This window comes from Staurois parvus, unplaced genomic scaffold (assembly GCF_062004578.1).
Source record: "Staurois parvus isolate SC_StPar_1 unplaced genomic scaffold, SC_StPar_1.0 ptg000394l, whole genome shotgun sequence".
Classification (NCBI taxonomy): Eukaryota; Metazoa; Chordata; class Amphibia; order Anura; family Ranidae; genus Staurois; species Staurois parvus.
The window spans coordinates 3,844,210-3,857,779 of NW_028318190.1; the positions used below are offsets into that span (position 1 = coordinate 3,844,210).

Below are 13,570 nucleotides of genomic sequence, written 5' to 3' on the forward strand. Positions count from 1 at the left end.
ATTCCTGCTCTTAGGGTAATAACAGGTAAGGTGTGGCAGCTTAGTTGTGCCCACCAGTAGGTAAATTACTACACTTTCTACCTTCATCCATCAGAAGGCACCGTGCTGTGCAGCACAAGGGTCTCAGCCTTTGGGCTGGGTGTATGTAAATGTATTGTATGTTCTCAGCATTTGTGGTTGTGTTTATTTGCCACATCTAAGTAAAATTTTGTTGTGGCAAAAGCTGGTGTTGGGGTTGCTTTCCTCGTTCGTGACTTCACTGTATCCTAGGGAGCCCACCCCGGTAAACAGTGTACAGAGGTATGAGCAGAAGCTTAGAAATCCTTGCAGTTAGAACCTCATTCATAGGCTGTCTATTGTTATTAGGTGGTCAGACATGGGGGAATGCTTCAACCACTATGGAAGCAGTAGAACTTCAAACAAATAGACAAGGTAAAGTGAGTGAGCATTGTCACCCAAGAATAGGAGGTCAACTACTAGCGGGATCACTAGGTATACATTAAAGTTGAAAAAAAAGCCAGAAGAAAAGAAAACTAATTCAGCCTCATCTAAGGACAGCTAGGTTGCATTCTATTACATTTTTGTTCATGAGTTTAAATAGATTCATATGCAGTGTGATGTTAAAAAGGGAGAAGTGATGTTGAATCTTTGCAGAAAGAGCAATTTTCACATCATATTTTTTTTGGCTTCAGCCACAATTATGCTGCAAACATTTAAGTACAATCTTGCTGTAATTTGTAATTCATAGCAGCCAGTAATAATGTTGCTTTAATCTATACAATAACAAACATAAGAGGGCTTATTGTCAAACCTGCAAAATATTCATTGAATGCAAATATTCATAGAACTAGAATTCTCAGGAAAGGAAGTATATCTAGGCACCCCAAAGTCATTACATTGTGTGTGAGAACAATAGTAATTGGCTGAAAACATCCAACTCCACCAATTGCTGCTTTGCATGAGTTGGCTATTGATACTTGCTGGTATCAACAAGCATGGAAATTGTAACTTGAATCCACTGCATTGAGCTAAGGATGATACCTATTGCATCTATTGAACTGATTACAGTACTTATAAAGACAAGGTGATCAGTAAATTGTGGTCATGCAAGGATTGAAATTGTAACAGAATATCAATAATTTCTGTGCACTCATGAAAAAAAATCAGAAAGTAGCATAAATACTGTATATCTATTGGCAGTCCTTGGAAAACTATCATGAATATAGCAATGCATCCAGCAGGTTAAAAAGTGTTATCTGCAGTTCTGGGGGTAATAAAGAGATGAATAGAAAGTATTCAGCAATCTACCTTACCATTTTACATATGCTAGTTTTGAGATTGCTCACTATATACTGAATAATTATTGTGCATGCTGGATAAACAACAGATTGTCCGAGGCTCTTGTCCATACACACTAGGCGGCTGAAAAAAAATACCAAAACCTCTGAGAGAAAAGCAGCATATAAAAAGCTCATAGTGACTTGTATTGTACAAGTGTTTATGAACATCTATGTGCATATGCTTTTATTAGCATTTTTTTCAAAACGTTCTTTTCTGCTTATTTTTCTTTATAATCAATGTACACTTGAAAATGCTGAATTTTCCTAAATGCAGCATTTATGACTATAAACGCCTAAATATGCATGGACAAATAGGCTAACATAGATATGCTTATACAGGCTATAGAAAAAAAACATTAAGGATAGGTTCACACTTTATGTGGTGCGATACATTGCATGTGATTCGCACAGGAACCGCACCGCATTCCTGTGAAAATCACATGCGATTTGTGTGCGGTACGGTTGGAGCCATACATTATGTATGGCTCAAATCGCACCGCACCAAAAAGATGCATGACCATTTTTTGGGTCTGCACTAGAATTGGATTGCATGGGTATTCACACCTATGCAATCCGATTCTGCACATCACACTGCATTTTGTGGACCAATTTCAGGGTGTTGTTACCATACACACCCACATCGGTTCGCATGAACGGGATGCGATTCTGATGCGGTGCGGAATTCGCACAGAAAATGTGGGTTCACAGCCTAAAAGCCTGTATAAGCAGCATATTTTATGCCCAGTGTTTATGAGGCCTATAAGCCTTCCAGTAAATTATTTCTCTCCTTGTACAGTTAGCTTTACTGACTAATGCCTGGTCTGTGCAGACATAAAAAAAGACTAACAATATATAGGTTTCAGTCTAGTGTTGGTTACCTATTACAAAAAAATAAGATGCATTTTTACACACAAAAAGACCAAAAATTTACACCGAAAAATGATGTACTTTTGACATATATAACATTGCACTTACTCTTCAGCTTGTATTGAATTCAGTGGTGCGACATAGTTACTAGGAAGATATCCTGTCTTTCCAGTGCGCAGAGATCGAGCCTCCCACCAGTCACCTTCACTGTAAAGAAAGAGGATGACATTACAGCAATAATAATATATCATATTTGGAATTAAATGGAATGGAAAGGTTTGAAAAATAACTTTTCTACACATACCTATCTTGTGTTTGTAATTTCTAAAATTCCCCAAACTACCTTCCAACCCTGTTGTTCAGTAGTACTCTGTATAATCGGTGTAGAAAATAATGCTTGTTGTTAAAGTGTGGGTTGAAAAACATATGTTTTCTTGTTTAGGTAAACATATGTATTCCAGACATTTACTTTTCCATCCAAGTTTGTTTTTTATTTTTTAAAGTTCATCTTTAGATCTTTAGCAACTACCAGTGTACTGTATGTTGGAACATATAGAGAGTTTACAAGATATTTTAATTACACAACTGGAAACAAAACAACCTATAGAGCATATGAGGAGATGCATATACAGTAGTGTTCATTCTGCATGGAATGGTGTAGAGTTTTGTTGAAAAGGGTTTGTAAAATCTTAATTGCAAGGTGAAAAATGATGGTGGATTCTTTCCATGCACTACACTGATAGCCATGAAGCCTGGATCAGGTATTTGCAATTTATAATATATTCCATGGCTTTCAATACCATTTCTAGGCTGATGATATCAAAATATATCCCTCTACCCCTAAGCTCACTCCATCAGTCTACACACGCATCACTAATTTACTAACAGACATATCAGCCTGGATGTCACACCACTTCCTCAAACTCAGTCTATCCAAAACTGAGCTCATAATATTTCCTCCTCCATGTTCCCCTCCCCCTGACTTCTCTGTCAAGATCCATGGCACATCCTTCAACCCATCCACTTGCCAGGGTGCTAGGTGTTGTCCTGGACTCTGAAATATCCTTTCAGCCCCACATCCAATCACTGTCAAAATCTTTGAAATACGCCCCTTCCTAACCAATGACACCACAAAGCTCCTACTGCACTCCGTAGTCATCTCTCAATTCAACTACTGCAACTCTCTCCTCATTGGCTCACCGTTACATAGGCTATCTCCCCTTCAGTCTATCATGAATGCTGCTGCCAGATTCATCAACCTCACCAACAGTCCAGTGTCTGCTACTCCTCTCTGCCATTCCCTTCAATTGGCTTCTGAACGCAAATAAAATTCAAAATATTAACAACTTACAAAGCCATCCACAACTCTGCCCCCTACATCACTAACCTAGTCTCAAAATACCAGCCAGATCGTTCTCTTCTTTCCTCCCAAGACCTCCTGCTCTCTAGCTCCCTTGTCACTTCCTCCCACGCTCGCCTCCAAGACTTTTCCTGAACCTGTCCCATCCTCTGGTATTCCCTACCCCAATCTGTCTGACTAACTCCTACTCTGTCCACTGTTAGGCAATCCAGGAAACCCCATCTCTTTAGAGAAGCCTATCCTGCTTCCACCCAACAAGTGTACTTTTATTTTCTCCATCAGCTCATCCCAAGTTATTACCTTTTGTATCACTTGACCTTCCCTTTTAGATTGTAAGCTCTAACGAGCAGGGCCCTCTGATTCCTGTCTGTCCTCATGTTGTAAAGCGCTGCACAATCTGATGGTAATGATGATATAAAAATCCTGTATAATAATATTAATGATAATAATAAATATTAATACCCATTTCTGGATGGATAGTTGGCCAAGGGGAATAAAAATGATTTACATGGCTCCACCCACTTTTCTTAGATGAGGAACAAGCCCCTTGTTTTAGGTATTTGTTATAGAAGCAAGACATGTAGGTACCTTCTGTTTTAAGAGGGCACTACTTTGCTTTTAGTAGGAGGCCTTTTAGGTCCTTTTGGCCCACCTCACCATAACCTGCCGCCTTATACTTTAAAGATTGGCTTTAAAATGTATTATGAAGTGAGGAAATATTACAGCTAATAGTAGATGTCTCTAAATTGAAGTAAAAGACCACCATAAACAGCTGTGCTGGAACAGGTGTCCACAAAGACCAGCGTCTCTTTAGCTCCAGGCATTGTCAATACCATCCTATTTCCCTATTTGATATTTTGTGTGTCCCCCAACCCCCACACTTGCTGGTCCCCTCTCAAGCTGCTCCTCCTGTTGCCCAGCTCCCTCTAATGACTTTACGGTCCAAATTGCATTCAGGATCTCTGCCTTCTGCTCCAAATGCTTGACTGTTATCTTCTGCAATCCCCCCCACAAAACCCTCTTTGAAGCAGTAGTGATTGGTGTGTAGAGAATGCAGGGCATTAGCTGCCTGCTTACTCGCCATGGGCTTCATCTTTAAAGCCAGTCCTGAGAACACTGTTCTGTCAAAAGCAGCAAGACGCACCGTATAAAGCACTGACAGATGTTTTTAGAAATACACCATAAAATGCATTCATTCATCTTTAAAGCAGGAAGGCTCTATACAGCCAGGATTTATCTCTGAAGTGATCCTATTCATGTTCAGAGGCAAGGTTCTAATGGATAAATCAAGGACTATAGTGGTGCTTACCTGTGTGTGATGTATCCTACAATGTTATGATTTGGCTCTTCTACTTCTTCCTTTACTGCTCACAGTCTTTCACTAGAGATGCTGTTCAAGGACCTTCCTATTTCTGTGTCTAAGGGACTGGCTACTTTTGCAAGTATATTTACACACTCACTCACACTCTTTTTCACAGAAGTCTTCACCAGGGGCGGACTGACAACTCATGGGGCCCCCGGGCAATAGGGGATCATGGGGCCCCTGTATCCTTGCCCAAACTCAAAAAAGCCTATGAAAAAAGGTACCAGGGGCATCTCATGGGGCCCCTTACTGACCCCGGGCCCTCAGGCAGTGCCCAAGTTTCCAAATGGTCAGTCCGCCCCTGGTCTTCACTATTGAGGGGGTTGCCAGACACTATAAAACAGCTCAAATGTAAAGCTGAGCTCCAGACAAAATAGCTAAAAAGGAGATGAAATACTAATAAAAAAAAGCTATCTGCCAAAGGGTTGGGGTTGATTTACTAAATGGCAACTAGACTGGTGAAGCTCTGCTGATTTCCATCATCTAATCACGTGTAATTAAAAATTCTGTTTTTTTTTATTCTCCTTCCACGTGAATGGGTATATAGTGCTACCCCCTTGAGAACTGCTGGTTTTGGGTCCCACTAGTTTTCAACTTTCATACAGAGTCAGTAACCAGTCCATGGGCTTGTTTTTGTTGTTTTATTTGGGGGAAAAACAACTTGGATAGGGTCTAGGGGTATTTGGGATGCCAACTTGACTATAATAATAACTCTGAGGACAAACTTTGCAAGATGTAGGATTCTGGACTTTTCTACTCCCTCTGGAGTGCCAACAGTCTTTAGGAGCTCTTGGTCACCTTAATGAAAAAATACCAGTCCACCTGACCACGGTATCTGATCCCAAGGCAAGGGATTGAGTAAGCAATAAACTGTCCCCTGACGACTTGCCAAGAACTTGCATGTAGCAGACTTCTTACTTATAGGCCCTGTAGAGGTACTCACACTGTCCTTGTCCTGCTGCTATGGATAGAACTGCTTTCAGGCCTTCCACTAGGCTGGTTCTTTTCCAGACTATGCAGACTGTCCCTCCCCCAGTGGACTGCAGGGCAGTGCAGATTCCTCTTTCAGCTTTCCTCCCTCCAACCTCTAGCCTGAAGGCAGAATCCCCCTTCTCCAGGGCCTCCTTCCAGGCTACACAGCAGCACCTTAACCATCCATCTTCCACCCAACTCACCTTATTAGTCAGGCTCTCTCATATGTATGGGCCAGTCTAACACACTGCCAGGTCTCTTGCCTGGGATTAGTCAGACTCCCATGAATATGCCTCTACGTACTGACTTCTAGAAGCTTCTCCAAGGTTCTAAAGCAAGGGGAGGTACCAGCGGACTGACCTGTAGAGCCCTCCAGCTGGACCAGACGTAAACCCTCTGACTCACACCCAGGCTTCTAGCAAGCCTTTAACTACACTAAGTCAACTATGTACACTAGAGGGTTCTACAGGTATTTTATACAAGGTAAAACCTCACCACATTCACTAAACTCTGGAAAAACAACCCTTGCAAAGTGCAGAGCTATTAGTAAACTCCTTTAGGGTTGAATTACTAAAGGCAAATAAGATGTGAACTTTGCAAGAGAATTAATTTGCATTTTGTGACAAATTTCTTCAGTAGCTTAATAAGAAGACCCAATCACGTACAAGCAAAATAAAAAACATTATGTTTGCTTGTACATGACTGATGGAGGTCAGCACAGCTTCCATGCATTCACTAAGCTATAAGAAAGTGTCCTTGCAAAGTGTAAGCGTAAATGAAAAGTTAACAGTCTATTTGTTATTTTTAGATCAACTCCATTAGATCCAACTACAGAGGCTTATTAAAGGTATAAACTAAAACTATGATACAATAATATGAATGAATAAGCACTAACATCAAATTAAATAAATACATATCTGACACCTAGTGAATACATTTTAGAATCTCACAGAAAAATGAACCACATATCACTCCACATAAAATATGGATATGATCTAATCTTACCTCTTAATAAGCATAGAGGGCTGACAGAACTGTGTTTTGGCAAATTGGAATAGTAGGAATATTTCACTAAATGGCAGGAAAGATACCTGAATATTTACTCACATGTCACACTACATTGAGTCCTTTACGTCCAAAGCTTTTTAGATACAGAACAGGTTTGCTGAATGGAAGATTTCCACTTGCCTCCTGTTCCTATGACAACTCAAAAATTTGGATATGGATCCCACTTTCTGTACTGAAAACAATGGTCACCAGAACAAATAGAAAGGGTGAATTTATCCATCAAGGACACAGACGGTAACCCCTCACCCCTCTATCCAAAAATGTAAAAATACTGGGTATACATACACGATAATGTTTTATATGAATCTATTATGGTGTTGATTTACTAAAACTGCATGCAAAATCTGGTGCAGCTCTGATTGAAACCAATCAGCTTCCAGGTTTTTTTTGTTATTAAACCCAGGACCCTGCATTCTATCTGGTCTCCCACAGTACAGAGAACATGGACATGCAATTACTTTAGTAAATATAAACTGCTAAATATCTTTTCTCATCAGCAGTTAGAGCAGTCTTGTGACTTCTATCAGTGTCCAGCAGAGCAAATGTTAAACTTGTAGGAGAAGTTTTCTTTCTGCTCTAGGAGGATGTAGAACTCCTGACCTCTATCTGGACAGTGCTGATTGGCTCTATGCTGATCACATGCACTCTCCCAAGAAAAAAAAAAAAAACCTCTCTAGCAATGCACACCAAACTGAGCATGTGCAGAGAGTCTCCACACGATATGTCTTATCAGGAGATAAGAGGGGGACACTGGAAGAAGAAGAGGATCAGAGAAGTCAGGATCAAAAAGCATTTTTACACAATACAGAGGATTAACCCCTTAGATTTCACAGTGAGTATATAAAGCATGCTTTACTGCATATACAGACTGATTTTACTGTTGTAGGTTTAGTAACACTAATTTAACAAGCTGAAGTTAGAAGCTGATTGGCTACCATGCACAGCTGCACCAGATTTTGCACCCTCAAATTTTAGTACATGAACCCCTATGCATTGTAGTGTTATTTTATTTATATTTTATTTTTATATATAGATTTATATAAATCTAAAGTACACATTTTTGAGAACAGTATTTAAAAATAACATATTCTCACAAATATTTCCTGATGCCAACATGGCAGCACAACTATGATTGAGCTCCACCCCTATCTCTACCCACAGGACCAGTTTAAAGGAAAAAGAAAGAGTCCCGGCACATTCTCCTTTTTGTGCTCCAGAGACCTCCACAAATGGCTTTCCACGTTACTGGTGGAAACCTAGATGAGGGACAGCACCAGGCAGACGCTAACCTAGTCGGTAGTTAATGGACTTATTTTATCTTGTTAATATACTAACTTGCGGGTGAAGACCCGCAGGTCAGTATATTAACAAGACGCTGTTCTGTCTATCTGTTCTCTGTTTCTATCTGGCTTTACCTGGCAGTTGGTATCCCTCTTTATCTGCTTTCCCTTATGGCCTTTTTTCTTCAATTTTATTTTTGTTTATGTCTCTCTCTCTCTCTCTCTCTCTCTCTCTTTCACTCCTTCCCAAAGTCCATTTGGACTGGTGCATGAGCACATGTGCATTTCCAATTTTTTAGATTCCTATCCAGGTCCTATTTTTCCTGCAGGGGACGCAATGCGAAGTGTGTGGCATTTGCTTAGCAGGCTATCTTAGCTGTGCTCAGGGCAAGTTCATGCATGCGCAGTGTGGTTGGATCACTTGGTGGCCATCTTGAATGAGCTAAAAAATGTGCTCTGCTTCTAGTATAGGTGACATACTTCTATCAGATCATGCCCCAATCCATCTTGCCCTGTGTTTGGGCTCTTCTGTCCATAGTCCTCTGACTTGGCGGCTCAACAAAGCTCTTCTTCAATCTCCACATTTTCGTCAGGCTGTGGAGAGCTCCATATCAGACTATTTTTCCCTCAGTTTGGGCTTGGTCGCTAAACCCGCTTTTACTCTGGGAAGCCCATAAACCCGTAATCCGGGGCTCCCTGATTAAGATTGGTGCACATTTAAAACACAAAAGAGCCTTACAAGTAGATACTTTATTAGCTCACGTACATTATTTTGAGAGTGTACATAAGGCCAGTCTAGCGCGCTCCACATATAGAGACCTTGTGAAAACACATGAAGAGTTGAACTCCCTCCTTTTCCATACAGTTAAACAGAAATTGGCAAAAATGTGCTCTGCTGTTCAGATTGGCTCTGTAGCAAGAGGGAAGCTGGAGAGGAGGTGGGATCTACATTATGGCTTCCTTTTAAACACCATGTTTGCTCAGCGATGACAGCAGTCTGCTCTGGGGTTGGGAATGTAGATGCTTCTATTCCACTTTGCTGTTGTTTATGGAAGTGAAAAGGAAGAAGGTTTTTTCCCTATCCCAAACATATACATAAATAGGTCTCTCTGTCTCTGCTGAAATCCTCTCCACTTTCTTGTCAAGAGACCCTCACTTGATCCTGTCCATTAGGTCCATTACCCTGGACCATTGTTATCACTGATGCCAGCGATACAGGGTGAGCGCCACTTGTTGTCATCTTAAGACAGATGGTGTTTTCTGACAGAAAGAATTACAACGTGCTTGAAGTTCAGGCAGATTTGATGGCACCAACTGCGCAGTTACGCTGTTACACAGGGTTGCCTGGTCATTCCACATATAAACAACAAGGCAGCAGTGCAATACACCTAGAGATGGGAGGGGACAGTGGGTCACTTCTGAAAAAGTGGAGCTGATTATGGCCTCCAAAATCTGCAAGAGTTTTAGGCAATGTACCTTTTAGGGGGTGCAGAATATCAAAGCAGACAGACCAACCATGTGTTTTCTGGCCTCTCCATTAGGAGATCTTTGCTCAGATCATGCTGGTATGGGGCTCCTTGGAAGTTATCCAGTTATTAGCTTTTCTTCAGACAGGTCTGACCTTAGAGCTCAGCCTCAGTTCCTTAAAGGTCCAAGCTTCATTCTTAAATGCCTATCTTCAGGCCACAGCCTCATTTACTGTAGATTCTCCAAGAGGCTGTTGCCATCAGCAAGGACCTTGTCTTCTTGGATTGTGAAGATCATCCGAGAGTGGCCAGGGGAGACTTCAGTGGTACAGGCTCATTTCACTATATCCGTCTTAGTCCTGTGCAGCGCATGCATGAGTATCAAAAGAGACCATGGGGGGAATGTACTAAAACTGGTGAACTCAGAATTCTGTGCAACTGTGCATGGTTTTAGTAACTAACACCCATATGTGAAATGGCAAGCTGTTTGTCACAGCACACCTTTCTCAGGCAGAACAGGGTAGATCCAGGGCTCTCATAACACTGGACTTTGGCAGAAAGACAATTCAGTCCAACGTTAATAACATTTGATTATGTATCATAGCCCTTCCTGTTCAGCTCTTTATTTAGCATAGTTATGCTGCCATGTTGGCCTCAGGAAAACAGAGCATTGTATAAAATACTTCCTAATGCTAATCTCGGCCTTGTTATTTTTACAGAGAATGTGGCGGGTCTGTCTCTCTTTCAACTGGTCCTGTGGGTGGAGATAGGGGCAGACCTCTATCATAGGTATGCTGCTATGGATTGGTGTCAGGAAAGGAAAATTACAGTAAGTATTCAATACAATTTACTTTTTAACATACATTCATTGTTTAGCCTAATTTCTTCTATTTTTTGGTTTATGGATATACAAATGTAACTTCATATATTTTCTCTATAACAATATGCTATTATTTTGCAGTGTTTGACAGCTGCCTCAGGCTTTAAAGAATCTGTACAAGATTATAGAATTGTGTATATACAGGAAGAGTTAGTCAATCCATTTGCTCAATAAAGAGGAAGGTCTCTGAAATCCATGCCTCGAGGACTGTGAGCAGGAAGAAAAGTTATGTATGAAGTAGCACAGAGACTAAATGCCATGGGTTTGCACTACTGCAGTCATTGTTTTTTCCATTATAATCCTTCCTCTGGCCATAAAAAGGGTCTCCCCAGAATTCTGTCTTGGGGTGCTTCTGTTCACATGTAAGTGCCATTTAGGGCACAACCATAAAGACCTGAATGTATTACAGATCTTTTTTTTTATATTTAAATCTTTTATTATATTATTCATTGTAAAGGAGAAAACAAATAAGAAAACTCAACAGTATTGCATATTCATAAAAAACAAAAACATTTCACCTACATCCTCCGCTCCCTTCTCCCCAGTCGGAAAACCATGCATATATGATCTGTAATATTCTTTCTGTAGCTTGTATTTCTTTCAATAACTCTGGCAGTGTTACACTGTGTTGGTATGCTTTGTGCTGATTTTATTTTGAAACTCTGTTCCCCTCAGCTGTTAGAAGAAAGAGGTATGCATCCTGCTCCTGACTTACAGGATGCTACAGAAGAGCCTTGAACCCATGCTGTGAATCATTAGCATGAAACATGACCATCACCCTAGATGTGTTCGGTCATTCTCATTCTACCATGTATTTTGCTGCAAAGAAAAAATTAATTGGCAAACAAACTGGTAAACGTTTTTTTTCTACAAGACTCCAACCACTGCACTGCAGCAGTCCTGCATGTTACATTTTTTGGTCTTTTGCCCCTGCATTGTGCCATTTACTGTAAATCAGTTCACTGGGATCCTTCAAAAGCATAATGCACCGCAAGGCAGTGTACATTACTACCATTTATTGCTGAAAGCCCTATAGTGATAACAGGCCACAGAGCGTATTTGATGACACACAAACAGAAATTGTTACAACAGCAATATTTCCTGTAGAGAATTATGAAACATTAGCATCATTTTATTTATCACCAAGACTTATGTTTTAAAGTGCATGTAAGCCCCAAAAATGAACTTCTCTTATTTTCCTTTTTTTTGGTCTTTGATCATTGAAAGTGTTTTGTTATAACTGTTCCATACATGCAAAAAAAATGTAGATCCTGACATAGGCACGCCAAAAATGAAATTACATGACGCATTCAGATATCAAGTGGCACCACCGTTGCAGAGAAATGTTTTGCTTCCAGTGAAGCCACTGATGCAGGGACATTTTTCCTTCCAGTGCCACCACAAATGCTGATATTATTTTTCTTTTAATGACACTACTGATGCAGGGACATTTTTTTAAACAATTCCATTTGCTGCGGTGTACCATAGCTATTGGTACTATTTCAGTGCATGCCACATACATTACATACGTTTTGCTATTAGCCTCATGCCCTCCTTCACTCGTGGGGGGAGAGGGGTGAGGCAGTTTGCTATTTTCACACTGCGCACTAGTTGACTTTGTCCTGGCACTGATTACCTCCCCACCATGTAGGTGTATAAAACATGAACTCTAGGAAATTTGAAATGCTAGCACCTCCTTTCATACAGTTCACCTACAAAGCTGGGCCTAAACATAGAAGCAGGAGGAGCAGGAGTGGAGAAATATATACTTACGGGCCACTCGGGGGATCAGAAAGGAACTTTTTTCCCTGCAGGAGCAAATTGGATCATGCTTTGTTGGGTTTTTTTGCCTTCCTCTGGATCAACTGTGGGTATAGGATTATAACTTTTTTTTTTATGGCTGAATTGGATGGACTTTTGTCTTTTTTCAGCTAGACTAACTATGTAACTATGTAACTTTATTAGGTAGGTCTTGCTAGTACCGGGTTGGACCCCCTTTTGCCTTCAGAACTGCCTTAATTCTTGGTGGCATAGATTTAACAAGGTGTTGGAAACATTCCTCATAGGTTTTGGTCCATATTGACATGAGTTACTGTTTGCTTTCTATCATCTTGAACCAGTCTGCTCAATCTCCTCTGACCTCTGACATCAACAAGACATTTTCGTCCACACAATTGCCCCTCACTGGATATTTTCTTTTTTTCGGACCATTCTCTGTAAACCCTAGAGATGGTTGTGTGTGAAAATCCCAGTAGATCAGGAGTTTTTGAAATACTCAGGCAAGCCCATTTGGTACCAACAACCATGCCGCATTCAAAGTCACTTAAATCCCCTTCCTTCTACATTCTGATCCTTGGTTTGAACTTCAGCAGTTGTCTAGATGCCTAAATGCATTGAGTTCCTGCCATATGATTGGTCAGCAATTTGTGTTACCAAGCAATTGAACAGGTGTACCTAATAAAGTGGCTGTTGAGTGTACACTCGTATATACACACAGTTGTCAGTAAGCGATGACATTTAAAGCAGCACAAATGTTTAATCCTTATAACACTATCATTACTACAATTTATATAGATGAAGCATCTCTCCTACCCATTCTTCACTTGTTTGTCTGGAACAATAAAGTTGCCAGCATGAGGGCGGGGCCAAGGAGTTGTTACCAAATGTGGAAAAACAGTATACAAAGACCCAAAGAAAGTGGCAGAATTATTATTTAATTAAGTTGTGGATTGGCAAACAACAAGTGGAGTACAGAGCCAAAGTACTTGACTTAACAGTTCAACTTAATAATAATATCCAGGGTACAATATCACAAGAACATAGTTGCAGGAGTTGCAGCAATGTTAGAAGCACATTGGCAAGGCTCCAACACTTAATATGTTGTCACTTTGGCAGGCTTACGTTCTGAGTAAATGCAGCTGATAGAAAACTGATTCGGTTTCTAAGTCACAGTACAGGAGTCCTGAGATTAAAA

At 40.5% G+C, this 13,570-nt stretch overlaps 1 protein-coding gene across 1 annotated transcript in view; it reads right to left on the reverse strand.

The window, feature by feature from the left end:
- Positions 1-13,570, reverse strand: part of FGR (FGR proto-oncogene, Src family tyrosine kinase) — a 132,875-nt gene that overhangs the window by 45,347 nt on the left and 73,958 nt on the right. Inside the window, exon 5 of the mRNA XM_089686253.1 lies at positions 2,316-2,414. Within this exon, the coding sequence (XP_089542379.1) occupies positions 2,316-2,414 (99 nt within the window). The remainder of the gene's footprint in view (positions 1-2,315; positions 2,415-13,570) is intronic.